Genomic DNA, 27836 nt, shown 5'->3' on the forward strand with positions numbered 1-27836 from the left:
TTTTTTTTGTTAAACAATATAAAGGTTTATTGTGGATTGAGACTAATCGACAATGTTAGAAATCTGCATGGTGTATACAGCAAAGGAACGATCGATGTAGTTTGAAATTATTTTTAAAACAAAACAAAAAAAAGAAAAAAATATAACAGCAAATTTGTAATGGCAGCAGGAGTTGGAAATGCAAGGGCACAGGTAGCGAGCCGCCTTCTTTACGTCATCACTAAAGTGCTCAGACATTTCCATGTTCAGAAAGAAAATCTCCTCCAGCAGCAACTGCAAATTAGAACGTATGTAAGCAGCAACAGATTTTGCGTTATACAATAAAGAGGCAAAAGTTTCCGACCCTCGCACATCGGGGCCACTGAACTATGGAATGTTATACGGCTAAAGCGCAGACTGGCCCATAACGATACAGTACTTGCGCAGATGAACACAGGAATATTGCATAGCCACCATGTCATCTGCCGCCGTCACACCACGTCAGTTCTTCTTCTTCATGCTATGCAGTGGCTCCACCAGTTTATTATGTACATGCATTAAGCCTAGGAATGAAACAAAAAAAAAATAATAAAAAAAAATGTTCTTTTATCAAGCCTTCAGTCACGCACATCCTTTCTGCACGAATGAGCACGGCTTAACCCATAAAAGATAAATCTGCTGGATTTGTAGTGTTCCTCTTATCTCTCTGTTCAGCCTATAAAGAACTAAGATCACAATTCATTATTACTGGCATTTGTAAACCAGACTTAAAAGGAAGGCGTGCAGGAACACGAGGTACAGCACCGGAAAGTGGTGCGGATTTTTCCAGACTGATTTTGGTAATTCCGCATGTAAACCGCACTGCGGATTACCTGCGGAATGACTGCGGATTTACCGTGATTTTTTTTGCAGATTTTGTGCGGATTCCTATTATGGAGCAGGTGTAAACCGCTGCGGAATCCGCACAAAGAATTGACATGCTGCGGAATAAACAACGCTACGTTTCTGCGCGTTTTTTTCTGCAGCATGTGCACTGCGGATTTTGTTTTCCATAGGTTTACATGGTACTGTAAACCTGATGGAAAATTGCTGCGAATCCACAGCGGCCAATCCGCAACATGTGCACATACCCTCGGCACATCTCATCAGTGGTGTGCACCTTGCCAGTAAGGTTACTCCAGTCAGGCACTGGAGTAATATTTCTGGCATAAAAAATAGCACTTGTTTCCTTGAATTTGATGGGTAGGTGTCACTACCCAGGCTCCTCCGCAGCCCTGCCAGTTTTGGCTGAGCTGCTTGAAAAGCAAGCAATCGCTAAATTTTTATGCAACTCTGGTTTGTGCAAAATTTTGTGACCAAATTGATTTATGCCAGTTTTCTGGTTTAAACACACCAATGAATTGGGCCTTTAGTCCTTCCTTGAAACTACATGATTATCTAATCTATAAAAGACCATCTGCTAAGACACAGCAACCGTAGTCTATGTAAGAAGGTTTGCGTCTTTAACCGTTGAGACCCCCCACCACCCCAAATTTCAGCCCAGTCCAAGTACCAGATATAGGGAATTGGCCAAGCAGGTTTCATGACTGAAATCTCTTCTTTCAAAATATTCTAGTGATTTTCTCTCCTCACCTTTAAAATACTTCACAGTTTTGACTCGAAGCTCTAATGTAGCGTCTTCATCACAGACAAATATAGTATGAGGATGTTGCTGGAAAGCCGACACCGTCCACATGTGATTGACGCCTTCCTCTATCGCTTTATATAAAGCAAACGCTTTATGGGCCCCAGTAATGAGGATCAGCACCTGTCAGGGGAATAGAATACAAATTAAAGGGATTGTCCAGGATTCGTGAATTAGTGACACTTGTATTCAGATTATGAAGATGAACTATAAGGCTAAATTCGCACTGGGCGTTTTTGCTGTGTTTTTTTTCAGCAGCAAAACACAAGTGCTTAGCAGGAAAAAAGCTGGGGCAAAGACACAGGTTTTTCTGGGGTTTTTTTCAATTCAGTGAAAAATGCTGAAAAAACACTGAAAGAAGTGACATGCTCTAAGGCCAAAAACCATGCAAAGCAAAAAAAAAAAAAAACCTGTGTGCATGAAATCTCAGACATAGCTGGTACAGTAAAACATAGCTAAAAAAAAATAGCATAAAAAAGCAGCAAAAACCCCCAGTGTGAACGTAGCCTCATACTAGATTAGAGGTGCTGCTTACATGTAATTCTACACAGATGCTGTACACATCTACAAGGACGTCCTTCCTATCTACCAGTCTGACCCGGCTGTCAAACATTTTACAGCTTCAATTTATTGGATAAAACATGACAATTATTCATGATGGCGGACTCTTGTTAGCATTAGGCCTGATCCGTACATCTGTTTTTCATGTACAAGTTCCATCAGTGTTTTTTTTTTTTTTTCACCCATTTTAGTTTCTAGGACTGTTTACTAACTTAGTGGCCAGCAAAAAAGTATATTTTTTTTAAATCACGGAGACATGCAAGTTTTTTGTATCTGAAATGTGGATAAAATGTACCTACTCATGCAACAATGCTGACAAGTGAAAATCTCAGACAACACACAGATGTCATCCGAGCAGCGTACAATGCTGTCCATGTTCCGTGTGCTTGAAGGGAGCCATTGCATCTCACCATATACAAACACCATACCAACAGTGAAGTATGGAGGTTGGAACATTGTGTGTGTGTGTGTGTGTGTGTGTGTGTGTGTGTGTGTGTGTGTGTGTGTGTGTGTGTGTGTGTGTGTGTGTGTGTGTGTGTGTGTGTGTGTCTCTCCGGGATTGGCATCTGCACCGTCTGGACCCCGAGAGCGTCATAGGCTATGTTGTGAGGCGAAATTTTAAACCCGCACGCTCCAATTCACCAAACAATTTTGACCCTATCTACATAATGGGGAAAAAGTGAAAGGAAAAGTGTTGGTGGCAATTGACAGCTACCAGATGTGAACAAGGGGGACTTAAAGAAAGAGCGATGGCGCCAAAGAGTATATACCGTACAGTTGCTAAGGTGGGGCCCCGACATGGGATACTCACCACACACGGAGATATGAACACACACACAAAATGCGCCACACACTACCACGTGCTTGAACACATATACCACCTTCAGCACACATTTCACCACACATACACCAACCTCGCCACATAAAAGTCGAAACACAAAAGTCACCGCTCAAAACTCGTCACGCACAAAATTCACAACATGCAAAACTAGGCTCACGCAAAACTCGCCACACGTGCAAAACTTACCTCATGGAAAACTCGCCACACGCAAAACTTGCACACGCAGAAAAATTGCCACATGCACAAAAGTTGCAACACATGCAAAAGTTGCCTCACACAAAACTTGCACATACTCAAAACGCACCACACATAAAACTCGCAAAGCGCAAAACTTGCTGAACACAAATTGCTACACTAACCTGTGACATGCAACTTGCCACACAAAACTCATCTCACAATAGTCGCTACATGCATGTCGCCACACGCAACTCAACACACAACTTGACACATGAAACTCGCTCTAAAAACACACACAAGTCTGGTATTATCCTTCAAAAATAAAAATCTGATTAATAAGCAGACAAACTACAAGAGCAACAAATGTACCATATAGGAAATACGGCAGCTATCAGTCACATGACCTGTCTATTATGTGTATGTATGAGCTAATATATACTGACAGGGGGGAGGGCTTCCTGTAGGCTGGGGATTTATCAGGCTGCCAATAGCAACCAATCTCAGCTCAGCGTCTATTTTGCTACAGTTAATTAATCTGATCTCTGATTGGTTAATATAGGCAACAAAGGACATTCTCGGTATAACAAAGCTTGTGTGAGGTAATAGCATGTCAGTTAGGGTGTGATGGTGGAAAGGCTGATGTCAGTCACATTACCTCTATGTGAGAGGAAATAGAAACTGCCAGTTACAGACTATTTTTACCACAATAATGCCTCATAAGAAAAAGGAATTCCATGGCACGAATGTCAGCTGATACGAAAAGAAAAGCTGCATTATGGGCCAATGAAAAATGTGAAGACTGAGAAACAAGGCTGACACACATGAGAACAGCAGCTGCTTCCTCAAGAGCCATATCCAACAGAGTTCCTCTGTTCCTTGGAGCCACAAGGACTTCCTCCTCACAACCGCTTTCTAAAACCTGCATCATCTATTCTGCTATTGAGACATTTGGATCCACCAAAGCTGTGTAATGGAACAAGACTCTTGATTAAGAACCTGTTTCCACGTGTAATTGAGGCAACCATTTTGACAGGATGTGCCACAGGAGAAGAGGTTTTCAATCCAACAATTCCGCTCATTCCATCTGATTTGCCTTTTGATTTTAAACGCCTCCAGTTTTCTGTTCGACTGGCATTTGCTATGTCCATCAACAAGGCTCAGGGACAGTCCTTGAAAGTAGTTGGAATCGATTTACAATCTCCATGATTTTCTCATGGTCAACTTTATGTGGCCTGTTCAAGAGTTGGAACAGCCAAAAATCTGTTCGTCTTTGCACCTGCAGGAAAAACTAAGAATGTCATTTATCAAAAGGCTCTCGAATAAGTAGTAGAAGATTACTTCACATTACTTGGCCAATTTAGTTAAATCTGTGTGGAATATCTCTGGTGTTGAAATATATGTTGTGAAATGCTTCTATTAGCTTAGTTTTTGCCTTTTAATAATTACATTTCTATCTATTTGTTTTGTGGTTTTTGTGTGCAGAATCAATTTTTGTTAACACATTCTATTTTGCTAACAGCAGTTATTAACCTGTGCGAAGCCGGGAAGTACAGCTAGTCTGTCATAATTGAAGGAAGGATGAATGGACAAATGCACGGAGACATTCTTGGTAAAAATCTGCTGCCATCTACCAGGATGATGAAGGTAAAACGAGGGTGGACACTTTAGGGAGACGATCCTAAACACACCACCAAGGAATCGCTCAATTGGTTTCAAAGATGAAAAAGCTGGTAGAATGACCCAGCCATTGATTTCTTAGCCTGTGTGGATTGGTTGGGTTGTTACCAACATTTGGTGAGAATTTTATGTCAACAGCCCATTTAGAAATATATTTACTTAAAAAGGAAAATTGGTGATGTGTCCGCCACTTATTTTACATATACACATGAATACATATATGTGTATAACGGACCACAATGCACGGGCTGGCCCGTAGGTCTCCCAACTGGAGCATTTCAACTTGGGTTAGGAGACCCACGGCCACTCCATGCATTGCAGTCCATGATCAGACCAAGATCAACAAACATCTGCATGAGCCCTAAGGAAGAGACTTATGTGTAAACTTGGGTCTCCCAACACCACCCAAATGCTGCCCTTCAGGTAGAGAACAATTGGTGAAATTGACGGTCATGGCCACAGCTTTCAATAGTTACTTCTAAATATTGGAGGAAGAGAAACCAATCACAAACTAAAATGTTTCTATACTAATGCACAAAGCATGGGCAACAAACAAGGAGAATTGGAACTACTAACGCAGGAAAAGAAATATGAGATCATTGGAATCACTGAAACTTGGTGGGACAATACACATGATTGGAATACAAGGCTAGACGGAAACAACTAATTTGCAAGAAACAGACTTGATAAACGAGGAGGAGGTATCGCATTGTATGCTAGAAAATCGTATATCTGCACAGATTGAAGCTTCAGAGACGGGGAGATCTGTGGAAACTGCTTGGGTAAGAATACAAGGAGAGAACAACGGAAAGGACCCGATTGTAGGCATTTACTACAGGCCGCCTGTGCAAGCTGAAGATATGGATGAACTCTTTATGCATCAAATGGCCAAGTTCTTCAAAAAATGCGACATAGTGGTCACGGAAGATTTTAACTATCCAGACATTTGTTGGGAATCTCTCTCAGGCAAAACTAACAGGTCAAACAAAATCTTATCTTCTCTTGCTGACAATTTTATCTTCCAAAAAGTAGGGGAGAAAACAAGGCGATCTGCTACCTTGGATCTAATCCTTATAAACAGGGAGGAAATGGTTGAGGAGGCAAGAGTGGCTGGGACCCTAGGAGGTAGCGACCATGCTATTTTAGAATTTTGGATAACTCAGAGGAGGAAGACCTGTGAAGACTCAGACATCAAGGTTAGATTTCAGAAAGGCAGATTTTAAAGGGACTCAAAGAGAATCGGAGGAATCCAATGGAAGGATATCCTTAATGACAAAAATGTCCAGGAAGGATGGGAAATCTTGAAAAATTAGATTCTCAAAGAACAGTCGCTAACAATTCCAAAAAGAGGGAAGAATGCAAAGCATTTAAGGAAACCAGTATGGATGAACACAGAACTTAAACACATGCTAAAAAGGAAGAAAGACATTTTTAGCAAATGGAAAGAGGGAGGCATATCTAAAGAAGAATATAATGCTGTCTGCAGAACCTGCATGGCACAAATCAGATTAACTAAAGCTGACAATGAATTAAGGCTTGCAAGAGAGGTCAAAAGCAATAAAAAAGGATTTGGGGGGGATATGTCAAAAGTAAAAGAAAAGTCAAAGATGCTACAAGATTTTTACAGGATGAAAATGATGAAATGGTAACAAAGGATGTTGAGGAGGTCGAACTTTTAAATTCCTATTTTGCATCTGTTTTCTCTCAAAGGAAATGTAACATCAACTGATCTTCACTGACCTAAGTCATTATTGCCCTTTACTCCTCTTTGGTCAGACCTCACCTGGAATACAGTGTCCAGTTTTGGGCGCCACATTTTAAAAAAGACATCAACAAACTGGAGCAAGTTCAGAGAAGAGCGACCAGAATGGTGACCGGTCTGCAAACCATGTCCTATGAGGAACGTTTACAGGATTTGGGAATGTTTAGCTTGCAAAAAAGAAGACTGAGAGGAGACTTATTAGCTGTCTACAAATATCTCAAGGGCTGTCACATTGTAGAAGGTTCATCTTTATTCTCATTTGCACAAGGAAAGACTAGAAGCAATGGGATGAAATTGAATGGGAGGAGACAGATTAAATATTAGAAAAAACGTTTTGACAGTGAGGCTGATCAGTGAGTGGAACAGGCAGCCACGAGAGGTGGCGAGTTCTCCTTCAATGGAAGTCTTCAAACAGAGGCTGGACAGACATCTGTCTGGGATGATTTAGTGAATCCTGCTTTGAGCAGGGGGTTGGACCAGATAACCAAAGAGGTCCCTTCCAACTCCTCTACCATTCTATGATTATAGAATTCTAAGTTACAGAAACAACCAAGACGTGCATATCCTCTTTTCCATTTAGTCTCTAACTTGATTTGGACCGCATTACCACACTGAATAAAAGGGAACCTGTCCGCAGTATTGTGTACAATAATCTACATACAGTGTCAGGTCGGCGCCGTGCTAATGATTAAATTGATACCTGGGTTGAGGAAATCTTGTGGTGGTTGTTTAGCTGAAAACTACAAATAAAGATTAATGAGATTCTCGTGCTTCAGAGCAGCCTGTGGGGGGAGATTGGTCATCATGTGGTGCTCTGCTTACGTACTCATTAAGCAAATATCTCACCAAATACATTTGCAGCATTTCAAATATAACTCAGTAGGGTCCTAAAACTGGAGGTATATTGACTCATTATAATGCCGAACAAACGCTGGACCAATCAATCATAGGCCAAATCGTACATATATACAAAGCAAAACAAAGAAAGAAAAACGATCAAAGAGGCCAAGAGTATATTGGAAAATAGAAAAAAAACTTTATTACAATTAATTACAGGGAACAAGCATAGTAGTGGGTACTCCCACAAGGCATATATACAATCTAGGTAAAAACATGGGACATGAGGACACCGGCAGAAATAGAGCCAATATATATGAATTTATATTATCTGACAAAAAAGATAGGAAAAAATATTGATAACAGTATATACCCCTATGAATAAAAAGAGGGTAATCCTCTTACAATACAACTCTGTATTATTCCGGTGGTTTCCTGGTCATTCATTCAGGTATGAGAAGCCTGATTATATTCTTTCTATAGTACTACTGAAAATTTCTATTTGATTACTATTCTGTTGCTTTTCTCTGCACCACTGCCGGTCCTTTGTGACCGTGATGGTTATCTATACATTATTCCATGTGTATTATTCTTGACCAGGATTACCCTCTTTTTATTCATAGGGGTATATACTATTATCAATATTTTTTCCTATCTTTGTCAGATAATATAAATTCATATATATTGGATCTATTTCCGCCGGTGTCCTCATGTCCCATGTTTTTACCTAGATTGTATATATGCCTTGTGGGAGTACCCACTACTATGCTTGTTCCCTGTAATTTATTGTAATAAAGTTTTTTTTCTATTTTGCAATATACTCTTGGCCTCTTTGATCGTTTTTCTTTCTTTGTTTTGCTTTACATACTCATTAGTACGATTTATGACAGGTCACTGATCCCTCAGTGACCTGCCCGCTATTTTACATACTGAATATAATATACCATATATACTGGAGTATAAGCCGATGCACCTAATTTTGCCACGAAAAACTGGTAAAACTTATTGACTCGAGTATAAGCCGGGTATGCATTGTCCCCTCATCCCCATCCTGATATACACGGCATCCTCATTCCTATCCTGGTATACACAGCCCCCTCTTCCCCATCCTGGTGGGCATGACCCCTCATGCCTATCCTGGTATGCATGACTCCCTTCAAAAAAGCTTAAAAAAAATAAATCATCCTACTTACCATACCTGTGCTCCCTCGCAGTGTCTGCATCTGTTTCGGTGCCAGTAGCTGCTTTATGCTAGTAAGCAGCACATGGCAGGAACGTCATGCGCTGTTTACAAGCAGAACACAGCTGACGGAATAAATCACTGCTCTCAACGCCGGGACCATGTGCGGGGAGGGCAGTGAGTATCTATTGCTTTTAATTAGCGCACAGTGTCAGCCACAGCTGCCGTGTGGTCACATGTCCCCGCCATACCTCCCAACCGTCCCGATTTCAGCGTGACAGTCCCGCTTTGGCACCGGGGTCCCGCTGTCCCGCTTCGGGCATTTAAAATCCCGAATTTGCGGCCGCCGGTGAAGCCCCGCCCACTTCCGGGACGTAGAGAGAGCCAGCCTGTTTTTTTTTTTTTTTTTTATAAAAGCTGCCTCCTGACCGCCCGCGCAACACCCCCCCCCCTCCCGCCCCCTGTGCGGCGCTGCCACGCTGAAGGAGAGAGCCTGCAGCAATCAAGAAGAAAGGTCAGCGATTCACTACCTCTGGCTGTGTGTGCACGGAGCTCCGGCTTCTGCTCTTAGCTGCTATCCCGGCAGAGAAGGAGAGACGGGGGAGGTGCCGGGATAGTGCAGAGCTGTGAGCAGGAGACTGAAGACTTCAGCAGAGAGCTGCACATGGACATCAGCCGCCCCTGCATCACAGAGGAGATTGTGTGTGTGTGATGTGTGTGATGGCTGCGTGTGTGATGGCTGCGTGTGTGTGTGTGATGGCTGCGTGTGTGTGTGATGGCTGCGTGTGTGTGTGTGTGTGATGGCTGCGTGTGTGTGTGTGATGGCTGCGTGTGTGTGTGATGGCTGCGTGTGTGTGTGATGGCTGCGTGTGTGTGATGGCTGCGTGTGTGTGTGTGATGGCTGCGTGTGTGTGTGTGTGATGGCTGCGTGTGTGTGTGTGATGGCTGTGTGTGTGTGATGGCTGTGTGTGTGTGTGATGGCTGTGTGTGATGGCTGCGTGTGTGATGGCTGCGTGTGTGATGGCTGCGTGTGTGATGGCTGCGCGCGTGTGTGTGTGTGATGGCTGCGTGTGTGTGTGATGGCTGCGTGTGTGTGTGATGGCTGCGTGTGTGTGTGATGGCTGCGTGTGTGTGTGATGGCTGCGTGTGTGTGTGTGTGTGATGGCTGCGTGTGTGTGATGGCTGCGTGTGTGTGATGGCTGTGTGTGTGATGGCTGTGTGTGTGTGATGGCTGCGTGTGTGTGATGGCTGCGTGTGTGTGATGGCTGCGTGTGTGTGATGGCTGCGTGTGTGTGATGGCTGCGTGTGTGTGATGGCTGCGTGTGTGTGTGTGTGTGTGATGGCTGCGTGTGTGTGTGTGATGGCTGCGTGTGTGTGTGTGATGGCTGCGTGTGTGTGTGTGATGGCTGCATGTGTGTGTGATGGCTGCGTGTGTGTGTGATGGCTGCGTGTGTGTGTGTGTGTGATGGCTGCGTGTGTGTGTGTGATGGCTGCGTGTGTGTGTGTGTGATGGCTGCGTGTGTGTGTGATGGCTGCGTGTGTGTGTGTGTGATGGCTGCGTGTGTGTGTGTGTGATGGCTGCGTGTGTGTGTGTGTGATGGCTGCGTGTGTGTGTGTGATGGCTGCGTGTGTGTGTGTGATGGCTGTGTGTGTGTGTGTGATGGCTGCGTGTGTGTGATGGCTGCGTGTGTGTGATGGCTGCGTGTGTGTGATGGCTGCGTGTGTGTGATGGCTGCGTGTGTGTGATGGCTGCGTGTGTGTGTGTGTGTGTGATGGCTGCGTGTGTGTGTGTGATGGCTGCGTGTGTGTGATGGCTGCGTGTGTGTGTGTGATGTCTGCGTGTGTGTGTGTGATGTCTGCGTGTGTGTGTGATGGCTGCGTGTGTGTGTGATGGCTGCGTGTGTGTGTGTGTGTGTGATGGCTGCGTGTGTATGTGTGATGGCTGCGTGTGTGTGTGATGGCTGCGTGTGATGCATTTGTGTCAAAGCTGCATGTGTTTGTGAGCTGCGTGCGTGTGTGAGCTGCGTGCGTGTGTGAGCTGCGTGCGTGTGAGCTGCGTGCGTGTGAGCTGCGTGCCTGTGTGTGAGCTGCGTGCCTGTATGTCATTATACAGTATGGAGCATCATGTGTGGTCATTATACAATATGGAGCATCATGTGCGGTCATTATACAGTATGGAGCATCATGTGCGGTCATTAGACAGTATGGAGCATCATGTGCGGCCATTATACAGTATGGAGCATCATGTGCGGTCATTATACAGTATGGAGCATCATGTGCGGTCATTATACAGTATGGAGCATCATGTGTGGCCATTATACAGTATGGAGCATCATGTGCGGTCATTATACAGTATGGAGCATCATGTGTGGTCATTATACAGTATGGAGCATCATGTGCGGTCATTAGACAGTATGGAGCATCATGTGCGGTCATTAGACAGTATGGAGCATCATGTGCGGCCATTATACAGTATGGAGCATCATGTGCGGTCATTATACAGTATGGAGCATCATGTGCGGTCATTATACAGTATGGAGCATCATGTGTGGCCATTATACAGTATGGAGCATCATGTGCGGTCATTATACAGTATGGAGCATCATGTGTGGCCATTATACAGTATGGAGCATCATGTGCGGCCATTATACAGTATGGAGCATCATGTGCGGCCATTATACAGTATGGAGCATCATGTGCGGCCATTATACAGTATGGAGCATCATGTGCGGCCATTATACAGTATGGAGCATCATGTGCGGCCATTATACAGTCTGGAGCATCATGTGCGGTCATTATACAATATGGAGCATCATGTGCGGTCATTATACAGTCTGGAGCATCATGTGCGGTCATTATACAGTCTGGAGCATCATGTGCGGTCATTATACAGTCTGGAGCATCATGTGCGGTCATTATACAGTCTGGAGCATCATGTGCGGTCATTATACAGTCTGGAGCATCATGTGCGGTCATTATACAGTCTGGAGCATCATGTGCGGTCATTATACAGTCTGGAGCATCATGTGCGGTCATTATACAGTCTGGAGCATCATGTGCGGTCATTATACAGTCTGGAGCATCATTTGCGGTCATACAGTATGGAGCATCATGTGCGGTCATTATACAGTCTGGAGCATCATGTGCGGTCATTATACAGTCTGCAGCATCATGTGCGGTCATTATACAGTCTGGAGCATCATGTGCGGTCATTATACAGTCTGGAGCATCATGTGCAGTCATTATACAGTCTGGAGCATCATGTGCGGTCATTATACAGTATGGAGCATCATTTGCGGTCATACAGTATGGAGCATCATGTGCGGTCATTATACAGTATGGAGCATCATGTGCGGTCATTATACAGTATGGAGCATCATGTGCGGTCATTATACACTATGGAGCATCATGTGCGGTCATACAGTATGGAGCATCATGTGTGTTCATTATACAGTATGGAGCATCATGTGCGGTCATTATACAGTCTGGAGCATCATGTGCGGTCATTATACAGTCTGGAGCATCATGTGCGGTCATTATACAGTCTGGAGCATCATGTGCGGTCATTATACAGTCTGGAGCATCATGTGCAGTCATTATACAGTCTGGAGCATCATGTGCGGTCATTATACAGTATGGAGCATCATTTGCGGTCATACAGTATGGAGCATCATGTGCGGTCATTATACAGTATGGAGCATCATGTGCGGTCATACAGCAGTATGGAGCATCATGTGCGGTCATTATACACTATGGAGCATCATGTGCGGTCATACAGTATGGAGCATCATGTGTGTTCATTATACAGTATGGAGCGTCATGTGTGTTCATTATATATTATGGAGCGTCATGTGTGGTCATTATATATTATGGAGCGTCATGTGTGGTTATCGTACAGTATGGAGCATCATGTGTGGCCATTATACAGTATGGAGTATCATGTGCGGTCATTATACAGTATGGAGCATCATGTGTGGCCATTATACAGTATGGGGCACTGTGTGGCCATATTTTTTTGTTTATAATTATTGTATATGAAACAGTGTGATCGGCAGTGCTAAATGGGTGTGGTTGGGATGTGGATATGGGTGTGACTAATTATGAATGGGTGTGGTCAGAGGCGTGGCCTAAAATTTGCCGCGGCGCGCTAAGCGCGCCGCAAACTTTGTCCCTCTTTCCCATCTTCAAAAGTTGGGAGGTATGGTCCCCGCTACTTAAGGGAATAAATATTCACCTCTCTCCCCGCCTATGGGAGTGGAGAGAGGTGAATATTAATTTCTCTTAAGAAGCGTTACACGTGATCACCCGGCCGCTGATGAAAGTTGTGGCGGCTGCGGCTAACACTGTGCGTGCATTTTTTACAGAAAAATGAATATACACTACCAGTGCAGTGAATATTCATTTCTCTTTAGCAGCAGGCACAGGTGTTAGCCAGCTCCTGCCTCCTGTCACCCGCCGCAGCAGTTCCCTCTTCATGTTATAGACCCTCACTCAATTATAAGCCGAGTGGGGCGTTTTCAGCACCAAAAAAAAAAAAAAGTGCTGAAAAACTGCGTTTATACAGTAGTTTGGAAAAAAAATATATATATCTCATTCATCAGGTAGGGGCTCCTGCGCTGCAACATGATGCGTTGGATAACATGCATATTTTCATTTTACTTAGACATATAGTTTTGTTTGGGAAAAAAAAAAAATAATCATAATGGCACCAGCAGCCACACCTCCATAATAGCACCTATCGCGTTCTGATAGATGGTACTGCACAGGTGCCGCTTCCATTTTCCATCAAGACTGTGCAGGCGGCACCTGCGCAGTAGCATCTATCGAAACGATGGTACTGTGCAGGTGCCGCCGGCACCATCATGATGGAGCCTAATTTTTCTCTGCCAAAACCAGAACGCCATAAATGCTACTGTGCAGGCGCGGCAGCCGGAGCCATTTTGATTAAGATTTTTTTTTTTTTTTCAAACAAACTATCTCAAAATAAAACGAAAATGTGCATAATATCCACTGCATCATGCATCATGCTACAGCCCAGGTGCTGCCTGCCTGATAAATGAGAGGTTTTTGTTTTCCTTTTCAAACCATTATATTCAGTATGTAAAATAGGGGCAGGTCAGTGAGGGATCAGTGACCTGTCATAAGCCCTTACAAATGAATATGTAAGCAGAGAACCACATGAAGACTCCCCACAGGCCACCCCCGGATCACGAGCATATCATTAACTGAAAACTACAAATAAAGATTAAACAAGAACCACAAGACGGATTTCATCAACCAAGGTATCATTGTAATCAGTAGAAGGGCGCCAACCTGACACTGTCTGTAGGTTGATGTGCACAATCCTGCTGACAGGTTCCCTTTAAGGATCAAAGAGCCCTTACTCCAGTAGTCTACATAGGTGTAGGTCCCAGACATAACATATCCACATAGGCCAATTTATTCTGACCACAATGGACGCAAGTAATGTACGAACATAAATGCACTTTATACCTCTCTAGCATCCATTACTGTCCCAACTCCGACTGTTAATGCCATAGTTGGGACTTTCGAAAGATCGCCATCAAAATATTTCGCATTTGCCAAAATGGTGTCCATTGCTAAAGTCTTGAGTCTTGTTCTGGATACCAAACTAGAACCTGGCTCATTGAAGGCAATATGACCATCTGGACCAATACCTACAAAGTAAGAGAAATATACGTCAACAAAATGTTGAACATTTTCCACACTTTTGGAAAATTTTGTAACCAGTGTATATATAGAAATGACAAAGTAACTTCCTTTAATACAAACCTTAACGTACTGTACGTATGTAGACCCTTTATCTTCCAAGCTTAGCCTTCTGTTCTACAAACCTCTCCTTCCTCCTACTTTACTAACAGGATGTTGTCCGCATTGTATCCCACATGACACATACTCTGGTGCCTGGTGATCTCTTCACACCTGCTCCTTTTCCCTTCTCCACCGTTTCTAAATGGCTACGATTACGTCACACACGACCGTGATCATTGCCTCTCCAGGATGCGCCTGTCTTTGCTTCTCAATGCCATATAATAAAGACGCCTTACATCTGGCACAGCCTCCTAGTTGCTGAGCCAATACCCTTTGAAATCATGATTTATTGGAAGCTAAAGAGATCACCTCACTAACGTCAGTCTCCTTCTAGAACTCAGAAATGAGTACAAACATGATGGGATATACATTTCTTAAAATTACACGTTAAAGCGAAGGGAAGTTTCATTAGGATGATTAATTCATTTGTACATATCAAATACCTCCAACGAACAGCTCGATGCCACCAGCTTCTTTGATTTTTCGCTCAAATTCCTCACATTCAGCTTGAAGGTCGGCAGCATTGCCGTCCAAGATGTAAGCATTATTGGGATCTATATCTGTGTGCTTGAAAAAATTATTCCACATGTATGAATGATAGCTCTCGGGGTGGTCCCTCGGTAATCCTAACAAGCAAAAGTGACGACAAGGTGATTAGAAATAATGACATATTAAGGTCTATGAAAACAATGGAACGTTCTGGCTTCTGCCATTGAAAAGTGAGGAAAATAAGTATTTGATACTGTCCATTTCGCAAGTTTTCCCACCTACAAAGATGGTACACTTCAACTGTGAGAATCTTAAAAAAAAAAAAAACACCACAACAACAACTGTAATTGTGGTGACACGACAGCAGTCACGTCTTCTGGAGGCAGAGGGTACAGGGGCAAGTACACCTCGTTTTGTTATTTCTACACAGAAACTTCACTTCCTTACAACTCACCTACATATTCATCCATATTAAAGGTCTTCACGTATTTAAAAGAAAGGTCCCCACGTTTGTGGTACTCAATTAGTTTCTTGTAACATCCTAATGGTGTGCTGCCTGGTAAAAGCAAGAAAAAACAATGAAGGATAAAGGGTGAGGATACATCAAGTACCTATAATGTTTACACAATATTTTATGTGAAATAGCCAAAAAACAAAAATAAATAAAATATACATAAGTGGTATTGCCACATGCATGACACTGTAAAATCACGATGTTATTCTTCCTGCCCAACCACCACCAATGGAACATATACAGTGCCAGAAAGCCGGGGAAGGGGTGTCCGTGCTACATTTCAAAACCAGTACTAAAAAAATAATAGCATATGGTGGCCTTCACAGTCTGTCCATGATTTGAGACTGGGACAGAGGTTCACTTTCCAACAAGACAATGACCCAAACCATACTGCTACAGCAACACTCGAGTGGTATAAGGCAAAACATGTAAATGCTCTGGAATTGCCTAGTCAAAACCCAGGCCTAAAACCCTTCACGACCTTGGGATTTTCCGTTTTTGCTCCACTTCTCCCCAGAGCCATATAGCTTTTTATTTTTCTGTCAATGTGGCCATGTGAGGGTTTGTTTTTTTGTGGAATGACACCATTGATTTTACCATATAGTGTACTGGAAAACGGGGATAAAATTCCAAGTGCGGTGAAACTGCAAAGAAAATAATGCAATTCCACAATTGGTTGTTTTTTACCATGTTCTAAAACTGACCTGCCATTATGATTTTCCAAGTCATAACGAGTTTGCAGATACCAAACATGCATAGGTTCTTTTCTACTTCCCGTATGTGGTGAAAGCAAAATGTAAAGTTTGTAAAAATAAATTTAAAAGAAAAGCGCAAAGGCCAGTCAGTAGCGTTTTTATTTTTTGGGGATCTGGGGCTGGGTAAGGGCTTATTATTTGCGCGCCGACCTGATGCTGTTTTTATTGATACTATTTTGGAGTAGATATGATGTTTTGATTGTTATTGCAAACACGGTGACAAAAAAATGTGGATTCTTTTTCTCGTTACGCCATTTACCAATTGGATTGTTTTCATATTTTGATAGATCAGACGTTTCTAAACAAAGGAATTTTTTATTGTTTTATTTTGAATGGGGAAAAAAAAAGGGGGGGGGAATTTGAACTTACTTTTAAAAACTTTTTTTTTCTTTTACTGACTTCCATAGTCTCTTTAGGACACTTGACGCTGCGATCAAATGCAAGCAATGCATTTTTTTTTGTTATTTTGACCATTTCTCATTTTCAGAAAATAGATACAAAATTTATTGCTTGGAACTTCGGAGACATGTCAGAAGTTTATAGAATAAATGAACAATTTACTCAAAAATATACTATACTATATATATATATATATATATATATATATATATATATATATATATATATATATATATATATATATATATATATATATATATATATATATATATATATACATACATACATATACACACTAGCTGAAGAGCCCGGCGTTGCCTGGGCATAATAAATATCTGTGGTTAGTTATAGCACCTCACTTCTCTTATTTTCCCATCACGCCTTTCATTTTCCCCCTCACATCTCTCATTTTCCCCCTCACTCCTCTCATTCCCCCCTAACACTTGTCATTTCGACCTCACATCTGTCATTTTCCGATCACTCCACTATTTTCCCTCACTCCTCTCATTTTGCACTCACACCTTTTCATTTTTACCTCACACCTCTCATTTTCACCTCAGTATATACATGTTTGTCATCTCCCTTATATATAGTATACACCTGTATGTCATCTCCTGTATATAGTATATACCTGTATGTCATCTCCCCTGTATATAGTATATACCTGCTGTGTGTCATCTCCCCTGTATATAGTGTATACCTGTATGTCATCTCCTATATATAGTATATATCTGTATGTAATCTCCTCCTGTATATAGTATATACCTGTATGTCATCTCCTCCTATACATACCATATACCTGTATGTCATCTCCTCCTGTATATAGTATATACCGGTGTCATCTCCTCCTGTATATAGTATATACCTGTATGTCATCTCCTCCTGTATGTAGTATGTACCTGTATGTCATCTCCTCCTCTATATAGTATATACCTGTGTCATCTCTCCTGTATATAGTATATATCTGTGTGTCATCTCCTCCTGTATATAGTATATACCTGTGTGTCATCTCCTGTATATATTATATATCTGTATGTCATCTCCTCCTGTATTAGACCTCGTTCACACATTATTTGCTCAGTATTTTTACCTCAGTATTTGTAAGCTAAATTGGCAGCCTGATAAATCCCCAGCCAACAGTAAGCCCACCCCCTGGCAGTATATATTAGCTCACACATACACATAATAGACTGGTCATGTGACTGACAGCTGCCGGATTCCTATATGGTACATTTGTTGCTCTTGTAGTTTGTCTGCTTATTAATCAGATTTTTATTTTTGAAGGATAATACCAGACTTGTGTGTGTTTTAGGGTGAGTTTCGTGTGTCAAGTTGTGTGTGTTGAGTTTTCTGTGGCGACATGCATGTAGCGACTTTTGTGAGATGAGTTTTGTGTGGCGACATGCGTGTAGCAACTTTTTGTGTGTCGAGTTGCATGTGACAGGTGAGTGTAGCAAGTTGTGTGCAGCAAGTTTTGCGCATGGCGAGTTTTATGTGTGGTGCCTTTTGAGTATGTGCAAGTTTTGTGTGAGGCAACTTTTGCATGTGTTGCGACTTTTGTGCATGTGGCAATTTTTCCGCGTGTGCAAGTTTTGCGTGTGGCGAGTTTTCCATGAGGTGAGTTTTGCATGTGTGGCGAGTTTTGCATGTGGAGAGTTTTGCGCGTGGAGAGTTTTGCGCGTGGAGAGTTTTGAGCGGCGACTTTTGTGTTTCGACTTTTATGTGGCGAGGTTGGTGTGTGTGTGGTGAAATGTGCGCTGAGGGTGGTATATGTGTTCGAGCACGTGGTAGTGTGTGGCGCATTTTGTGTGTGTTCATATTCCCGTGGTGGTGTGGTGATTATCCCATGTCGGGGCCCCACCTTAGCAACTGTACAGTATATACTCTTTGACGCCATCGCTCTCATTCTTTAAGTCCCCCTTGTTCACATCTGGCAGCTGTTAATTTGCCTCCAACACTTTTCCTTTCATTTTTTCCCCATTATGTAGATAGGGGCAAAATTGTTTGGTGAATTGGAAAGCGCGGGGTTAAAATTTTCACCTCACAACATAGCTTTGACGCTCTCGGGGTCCAGACGTGTGACTGTGCAAAATTTTGTGCCTGTAGCTGCGACGGTTCAGATGCCAATCCCGGACACACACACATTCAGATAGATATATATATAGATATATATAGTTTGGGTACCCTTGGAGATTTGTGTGCTCAGGTAACTTTGACCAAGGTTTCAGAGCTTAATTAGCCTGTACGGCTATGTGCACACATTGCAGATTTGGTGCGTTTTTATTGTGTCTTTTCTGCTGAATTTGTGACAAAACCTGAAGCAAAACCTGATGAAAGCAAAGTGAATGAATGAGAAACCTAAAGTGTCATGCACACACTATGCATTTTTTGACTTGCAAATTCAAATCAATGAAAAGCACAGGCAAAAACGCAGGGTAAAAAATGCCTGACAATGTGTGTTGTTTTCTGTGTTGCTCCTGCCAAGAGATGCAGAAATTTTATTCATCGTGTGCATATACCGCTATGGTTACGGCTTGTTCACTATCATCGTTAAGAAAGGCCAGCTGATGTAAATTTCCCAGCTTTATAAAAACCCAGCCTCCTCTAAACTTGTACCAAAATACAGCAGCCATGGGTTCTTCTAAGCAGCTGCCTAGTACTCTGAAAATGGTGGAGGCCCACAAAGCAGGAGAAGGCTATAAGAAGATAGCAAAGCAGTTTCTAGTTGCTCTTATCTCAGTTCAAAATGTAATTAGGATATGGCAGTTAAGGGAAACTGAGAAGGTAAAGATAAGGTCTGGAAGACCAAGCATAATTTTAGTGAGAGCTGCTTGTAGGATTGCTAGAGAGGCAAATCAGAACCCTTGCTTGACTGAAAAAGACCTTCAAAAAGATTTAGCAGATGCTGGAGTTGTGACATTGATCTACTATTCAGAGACACCTGCACAAATATGGTCTTCATGAACAGTCTCATAGATTGTAAGCTTGCGAGCAGCAGGGCCCTCATTCCTCCTGGTATCTGTTTTGAACTGTGATTTCTGTTATGCTGTAATGTCTGTTGTCTGTATAAGTCCCCTCTATAAGTTGTAAAGCGCTGCGGAATATGTTGGCGCTATATAAATAAAATTATTATTATTATTATTATTAACAGTGATCAGAAGAAAACCTCTCCTGCGTTCACGCCATAAAATTCAGCGTCAGTAGTATGCAAAAGAACTTCTAAACAAGACTTATTTTTCAAACAAGTCCTGTGGACCGATGACATTAAAACAGAACTCTTTGGCCACAATGATCAAAGGTATGTGTGGAGAAAAAAGGGCACAGAATTTCAGGAAAAGAACATCTCTCCAAACATTAAGCATGGGGGTGGATCAATCATGGTTTGGTGTTGTGTTGCAACCAATGGCACGGGAACATTTCACAAGTAGAGGGAAGAACGGATTCAAAGAAATTTCAACAAATTCTTGATGCAAATGTAACACCATCTGTAAAAAAGCTGAAGTTGAAAAGAGGATGGCTTCTACAAATGGATAACGATCCTAAACACAGGTCAAAATTAGAGTTGAGTGAATTTGTTTGGGTTCCCTCTTATTCAGCAAGCTATAGCCTGTTTGTTGGGTTGTCCATGCATGTGCTGTGACTGTGACACAGCAGAGACACATACAGCTGTGGCGCCAATCAGCTGATCAGCCAGCGCGAGTGCGATCCAGGAAGCCGGGTTCTCTCTGCAGTTTATTCGGTAAGCGCTATAGCTTGCCAAATAAGAGGGAATCCGAACAAATTCGCTCAACTTTAGTCAAAATCCACAATAGACTACCTCAAAAGGCATAAGCTGAAGGTTTCACAATGGCCCTCACAGTCCCCTGATCCTAACAATATTGAAAATTTGTGGCTACACCTCAAAATAGAAGTGCATGCAAGACAACCCAGGAATCTCACAGAACTGGAAGAATTTTCCAAGGAAGAATGGATGAAAATCTCTAAAACAAGAATTGAAAAACTCTTGTCTGGCCAAAAAAAAAAAAAAAGTTTACAAGCTGTGATACTTTCAAAAGGGGGTGATACTTGGTACTAACCATGCAGGGTGCCTACACTTTTGAAACGGCCCATTTTCCTTATTGTAATTTTTAACATTTTTGGGGACTAAAATACAAAGGAAATGTGTCATCTTTAACTTTAGGCCTTTTAGACATCATTTCATCTTTAACATACTTAACTGCTCACAATAACAATTTTGATCAGGGGTGCACAAATTTTACATGCTACTGTATATATAAACGACTGTTCATACTACTATTATAGTTATAATATTATTACTTTATACTTGCCTATTATTTGGCATATCTATGGGTGCTTTCTTAGGTTCCACTTGGAATATACCGTATTTTTCGGACTAAAAGATGCACTTTTTCCCAAAAAAATTTGGGAGGTGCGTCTTATAGTGCGAACGCAGGCTTACCGGGGGGTTGCGGCAGAGGTGTGATGATGCTGCGGCGGTGGGGAGTGCATCTGAGCAGGGTCCCTTCTTCAGGATGCCAGGGCAGAAGTGTGGTGGTGCCGCGGCCCAGTGTCCACAGTGAGCACAGTGCATCACCGGTTTCCATGCGGCCATCTTCCTGAAGCCGTGGGCCGCTGGAGGCTTCAAAAAAATTGCCACCGGAGGCTGTGCGTGTGCAGATTGAAATCTTGGTGGCACTCCGCTTCAGGAAAATGTCCGCTGAGAATTCAATCTGCGCACGCGCGGCCTCCGATGGCCATTTTCCTGAAGCCTCCGGCAGCCCACATCTTCAGGAAGACGGCCATAGGGAAACTGGTCCTCACCGTGGACACCGGGCCTCGTCACCACATTTCTGCCGCCGGCATCCTGAAGGGACCCTGCTTAGGTGCACTCCACACCACCCACCTTCACACCTCTGCCGCCGCTGGCATCCCGTGGATGGCACCCTGCTCCAGCTGTCTCACCGCTGCCACCGTACCCGCAGTATCGCACCCCGGGATTGCAGCATTGCCCGACTTCTGCAGCAGCCGGCTTCCTGAAGAAGGGACCCCTGCCTTCTGTGACCCCGCTGTACCACCACCGGCTCTCAGGTAAGATACTTTAAATTAAGACAATAAGACGATCCCCCATCTTATAAAAATATTTTTTCTATTTTCCACCCCAAAATTTGGGGTGCGTCTTATAGTCCGAAAAATATGGCACTTGCATATATTAGATCCTATTTATGTGTATATATATATTTTTAGATCTGTGCTGTATATCGTAGACATCCACATTTACTATTGAAGATGTCAGTGTCTTTTGGGGATATTTTGTTTTTAATTGTTTTCATTTGTCATGGTTTTTATTCCAAATAAAATTGATATACTTTGATCACAGGTATGCTTATTGTTGTGTATTGCCCTTTCCCTTTTGTTGTACTCTTGCTGGCTCTTCACTTCTCATCAGAGCTGGTGAGGGAGCGCACTGTTACTGCACATTAAAAAGAATATTGTACAGTGACAAGATCCTGCTAAGCAAAGGAGAGCTGGAATTGACAACCAACGTATGCTAAATAGAGCAGGGACTATCCCAGCCCCGGAAACGGGCATCACTAATAACGCTTCATTCAGGGCGTGGAAAGAGGCAGCGACAATGACCGCAGCCTCTGCCCCCTGATGATGTTCCTTTTGATTGTGTCCGGATGCACTAGGATTCTTAAACTACCGTATTTTTCGGACCATAAGACGCACCCCAAATTTGGGGGAGGAAAATAGGGGAAAACATTTTTTTTATAAGATGGGGGTCCATCTAATCTTTCAAATTTAAGGTATCTCACCTGGGAAGTGGAGCGGGATCAAGGTCCTTGCCTCAGGAAGCCAGTGGCGGCAGAAGTAGGGAAATGCTGCAGGCCGTGAGTGGGAGAAGCGAGTACCCCAGCGACTCGATGCTGCTGGAACTGGGTGGGAGAAGTGGGTGCCCTAGTGGTGCGATGCTGCGGGCCCTGGATGGGAGAAGTGGATGCCCCGGTGTTCGTTCCGGACATTCCCTTTAACTTAAAATTGCATTTTTACAATGTTTTTTTTTTGGGGGGGTTGACATACAGCCCCGCTAATATCCGATTTTTAAAATGTTAATTGAAATAAAAATAGTTTCTCGATGTATTCATAAGGCAGCAATTCCAACTGTATTACCACTGGGAGACCCCAACTCACACTTATTTCCTGAAGGCCCTCCATGCCAAGCATGGTTATGGAGGCTTTGGATTACCATCCATACTGTAAAGCACAGACCTTGCTTCTATTGCCTTCATTGTCCCCAGAAAACAGCTCTGCAATAAAGCGTCCTTCTGGCATTGTCCAATGATTTTCACCAAATTTATTTACCAATCGGTGGCAAGAAGCCGTGGAGCTGCTGAATCTCCAGGTTCCTTTGGAAATTTGGCACACTCTCGCATATAATAGTAGAGAAAGGCCAAATCTTACTAAGATGATAAGAGAGCAAATGTTTAGCAATGAACCTGGTGTTGTCACAATCCATTTTTGGATTTGTGGCAGCTCTGGTTCCATTAGGTTTTAAATGTAGCTTTTTTCCTTTCTCGCCAGCGGGGTTAATGTCAGTATCCTTGGCTGGCAATCTTCTGCTACTGCAGAGTTGCTGGGTCAGCTGATGTGGGTGGTACCACTCCCACCATCCTTTAAATGGTCACATGATGCATCAGCTGACTGTTGATGATAGAGTTATTCTATGGAGACCAGCCCTGTAGTTGTAGCTCTCTGATGTCAGCTACTTCTGGAGTTTAGAGTCCTGTTTCTGTGTCCTCTGCGGTGTGGAGCTTGGCAGCGGTGTCTGGAAGCTGTGTGTGGTGTGTTTACCTTGTCTGTCTTGTGCATGTCACGACCCCGTGTTGTACCATCTGCAGTGGTGAGGCTATCGCCCTTGCCGGCCAGTGTACTAGCCAGGGTAGCGCGAGGGGAAAGCAAGAGATGAGGTTCGGGAAGGACGGCGGGGATTGATGGGGGGGTATGACCCGCTTAGGGCATTAGGGGAGTGCAGGCACAGGCTCAGGTTGGAGCTCAGGTGTCCCATTCTTCATTCCCTATTGGTAGGGCCTAGTGTGTGTGTGTGTGTGTGTGTCCGCCGACTGACCCCCCCCTGGTGGGATCGTGACAGATGTCTCCCCTCTATGAATCATTGTCGTACACATCTGACTTATTCGTGAAGAATTCCAGAATTCACAACTAAAATGCTTGGTCACACTTGCGGAAAACTTCCTGGATAAAGATAGATAAAAAGCCCATTACCTGTGGGTAGCCCAAGAGTGAAGTAATTGTCGGGTCCAGGATTGAACTGGGTGATTCGATTACTTATGTATTTTGCTGCCCACTCGCTGGCCAGGGCATAGTCATCAAGAATTACCAGCCTCATGATGGGGACGACAAGCTCTGTCCTGGCAGCATGTGGCTAACAATCTGAAAAGAGAGGAGATGCATAAGATAACACGTGACAATGATATACAGTCGTGGCCGCTTCAGTTTTTGCATTAACTGTACATTGTTATGAAAAATGATCAGATTACTTGCAAATTAATTTCTTCTAAAGGAAATTACTTAAATCACAAAAAGACATTTCCACTGAATTTCTGCCCTACCACAAAATTATCTGCTTACATCATTTCAATGATCTTCTTAGCTCAGCAGAAAGTGTTACCAAGGACAAGGCAGCTGATAGCACACAATCATACTCAATGAATAAGAGCAGACTGCTGCTTCAAATCCTCGTCTACTTCTGATTACCTTCAAGGAAATATGTGCAGTCACTATTGCTTTGAAGGCAAGGACATTGCTGCTGGTAAGATTGCCCCTAGATCAGGGGAGGGGAATCTTGTTTTCTGCCAAGGGCCATTTGGATATTTATACCATGCTTCCGGGGCCGTACAAATTATGCGCTTACTCCGCCCACAAAGTACATCCTAAAGGGAGGTTCAATTACTGTGAAGACTTCAGGGCGCCCAAGAAAGTCCAGCTAGTCCCTGTATCATCTCCTACGTAGGATTTAAGTACGGAATCGGCTCAACACCAGTGCAGAGCTTGCTCAGGAACGGCAGCAGGCAAGTGTCAGTACAAGAATACGAACAGTGTGACAAAGGATTCTGGAGGCTGGTCTGGTTAAGTGGGCAGCAAAGAAACCACTTTTGGCCCAGAAGCTGAGATCCAGCTGACACAGTGAAGGGAACGAGTATTGACAAATAAAGGTCAACACTGTAAATATTGAGTCTTTCCATAAACTTGATGTATTTGTCAATATAAGTGTAAATGCTGATAACCTTGCTACAGTAACCATAGAAACATCTACCTTAAAGGGAACCAGTCACCCCCAAAATCGTATATGAGCTAAGCCCACCGGCATCAGGGGCTTATCTACAGCATTCTGTAATGCTGCAGATAAGCCCCGATGTATCCTGAAAGATGAGAAAAAGAGGTTAGATTATACTCACCCAGGGGCGGCCCCGGTTCTGTTCTGGTCCGATGGGCGTCGCGGTCCGGGACTTCCCATCTTCTTACGATGACGTCCCCTTCTTGTCTTCACGCTGCGGCTCCGGCATACTTTGCCCTGTTGAGGGCAGAGCAAAGTACTGCAGTGCGCAGGCGCCGCAGCGTGAAGCAGGTACGGACTGGGACTGAAATTAGGCCCTGGCATTTGCAATCACAAAGGCCCATGTTGTCCCCGTTTCCAAGCACAAATTGGTGATATATTACTAATATTACCCTAGATGGAGGAAAGCAAGATGTACTACAAGACCAATGTTTCTAATGATACCAGTGGCTGCTGCGGTAAGTGAAAGACTCATCAACTTTCTGCTCCGTCACAACTCTTTACAGTAGGATTGTCTTGAGATCACCGATTCTGTTAGCAATGTAGCAGTCAAGGCAGCCCACGACCAGACAGGCCTTTCTGGCATTTGCCAGATGGCCAGTCCGGCCCTGGCGTGAAGACAAGAAGAGGACGTCATCGTAAGAAGATGGGACCAGAACAGAACCGGGACGCCCCTGGATGAGTATAATATAACCTCTTTTTCTCATCTTTCAGGATACATCGGGGGCTTACCTACAGCATTACAGAGTTCTGTAGATAAGCCCCTGATGCCGGTGGGCTTAGCTCACCTTCGATTTTGGGGGTGACAGGTTCCCTTAAAAAAGATCTAAAAGCCCTGAAGTCAGCACCTAAATTTGGGTCACGTCTCCAGACTTTTGCCAACGACTGTACATAAAGTGACACAAAACAAGATACACGGGTCAATACAGAACAGATGACTCACCACTGAGGGCAGCGCAACAGGAAGGAACGAGATGTGTTTGATCACGCACCCTGGAGCGGACGCCGCAGACGCTCTCATCCGAGAATATCAAACTGATCAGAGCGTGTTCCGATCCTCTCAAATGAGAAGATGGAGAAAAAAAAGTCTCCATCTTCTCCATTGTGTCAGTCCGTGAAAATCAAGGCTGCACCCAGATGTCATCAGAGTGCAGTTCAATGCTTTCCATGGACTCATTAAATTGCATGGCCGAGTGCGATCCGAATATCAGATCATACTAAGGCATGTAGCGATCTTCTGTCCAAGGACAAAAATCTGAAATGTGCACGGTCCGAGAGAAGGACCAATCGTTTGAGTGTGATTTAATGTTTTGCCACATTGCACTGGGACTGAACACTAAATAGTGATCGCAGCAAGGGCTGCTGGGAGATCTCAGCTCAGAAGACCGCAGATCTCTGAATGCAGCTCTAGACCAGAACACAAGCTGTAACACAGGATTAGTAATTGATACATATTTCTAAAGTTACACAATTAATTTTAAAGGCGAATTCTAACACTAAGTTATTAACTTAATTCACACATCCGGCCTCCAGACATAACCCGGCCTCCAGACATAACCCGGCCTCCAGACCTGACCAAAGCCTCGTCTCTTCCCATGAAGTAATCAGGGCTGGTGACCGGCGGCTGTCAGATCGCAGCTCGGCCCGTTTATCACAGATGTGCGAATAGGAATAAGTTGTCCCATATTAGAAAGCGATGACTAACAGCGCCCCCGTGTGCACAGGCCGTGTGTGGCACTACCGCTCTGCACCAGTCATGTCACTAGACCGGAGCTGTAGTACCAGGCACAACCTGCGGACAGGACTGGCGCTCTGTTCCTTTTTCTCCTAGGCAAACCCTTTACCTGATCCAGACTTATACAGAACACAGGGACACAGGGCAAAATGGCCACAGGCTGAATGCCCCGCTCAGCGGTCAGTGAATGGAAACCTCCTATCCCAAGTGCTGGAGGTGAGAGGCGGGACCGTGTGCGGCTGCCTGCAATCCCCGGCGCCTGCCCCGTCACTGACCAGCGCTGCGATACAGGAGTGTGGAGGGGACTAAGCCTGCCCCGGGACTAGCACTGCCCCGGGACTAGCACTGCCCGGTCACTCCGCCACGTCTCCCCGGTAATCAGCAGCCTCACCGCCCACCACCTTGCTCTGCAGCCTCCTCCTCCCTCCGCCACAGCTCCAGCAGCCTCTAGGACATTGATGACATCACGGCCATATGACTAGTCACGTGCCGGGGAGGCGTGAAGCTCCGAGCTGTGCGGTGGATGAGGGAGATGTTCGCTGATTCTTATCGGTCATGTGACTACAGTCCTGACTGGCTAGTGGCTAAATAAACGGTGTGTCACGTGTGATTGCCGGCACCATGGATGTAGCGGAGCTGTGTGTGACTGACCATGGATGTAGCAGAGCTGTATGTGACTGACCATGGATGTAGCGGAGCTGTGTGTTTGTACCATGGATGTAGCAGAGCTGTATGTGTCTGTACCATGGATGTAGCAGAGCTGTGTGTGACTGACCATGGATGTAGCGGAGCTGTGTGTGTGACTGTACCATGGATGTAGCAGAGCTGTGTGTGTCTGTACCATGGATGTAGCAGAGCTGTATGTGACTGACCATGGATGTAGCGGAGCTGTGTGTGACTGTACCATGGATGTAGCGGAGCTGTGTGTGTGACTGTACCATGGATGTAGCAGAGCTGTATGTGACTGACCATGGATGTAGCGGAGCTGTGTGTGTGACTGTACCATGGATGTAGCGGAGCTGTGTGTGTGACTGTACCATGGATGTAGCAGAGCGGTGTGC

At 43.9% G+C, this 27836-nt stretch overlaps 1 protein-coding gene across 5 annotated transcripts; it reads right to left on the reverse strand.

Annotated features, from left to right (window-relative positions):
- On the reverse strand, positions 1-27334 carry GNPDA2 (glucosamine-6-phosphate deaminase 2). 5 transcript variants are annotated; one of them, XM_077279829.1, is made up of 7 exons: positions 26885-27334; positions 23969-24136; positions 15474-15575; positions 14974-15156; positions 14192-14376; positions 1612-1786; positions 1-542 (listed from the first exon to the last, which is right to left on the reverse strand). In XM_077279829.1, exons 2-7 carry the CDS (start codon positions 24090-24092, stop codon positions 481-483), a joined length of 831 nt encoding a protein of 276 aa, XP_077135944.1. In that variant the 5' UTR covers positions 24093-24136; positions 26885-27334; the 3' UTR covers positions 1-480. The 5 variants fall into 5 exon arrangements, with proteins under 5 accessions (XP_077135944.1, XP_077135942.1, XP_077135943.1 ...); XM_077279827.1 differs by having other exon boundaries at positions 27167-27294; XM_077279828.1 differs by having other exon boundaries at positions 27177-27287.
- Between the last annotated feature and the right edge of the window lie 502 nt (positions 27335-27836).

Source organism: Ranitomeya variabilis, chromosome 1 (assembly GCF_051348905.1).
Source record: "Ranitomeya variabilis isolate aRanVar5 chromosome 1, aRanVar5.hap1, whole genome shotgun sequence".
Taxonomy (NCBI): Eukaryota; Metazoa; Chordata; class Amphibia; order Anura; family Dendrobatidae; genus Ranitomeya; species Ranitomeya variabilis.

What these genes read in the sequence shown, in the direction of transcription:
- GNPDA2 (XM_077279829.1), bottom strand. Translation starts at nt 24,092, where the DNA reads ATGAGGCTGGTAATTCTTGATGACTATGCCCTGGCCAGCGAGTGGGCA. An exon ending in TAATATGGATGAATATGTAG is followed by an intron (nt 15,157 to 15,473) that starts GTGAGTTGTAAG and finishes TTTGCTTGTTAG; the next exon opens with GATTACCGAGGGACCACCCC. An exon ending in AACTGTGAAGTATTTTAAAG is followed by an intron (nt 543 to 1,611) that starts GTGAGGAGAGAA and finishes TTTCATTCCTAG; the next exon opens with GCTTAATGCATGTACATAAT.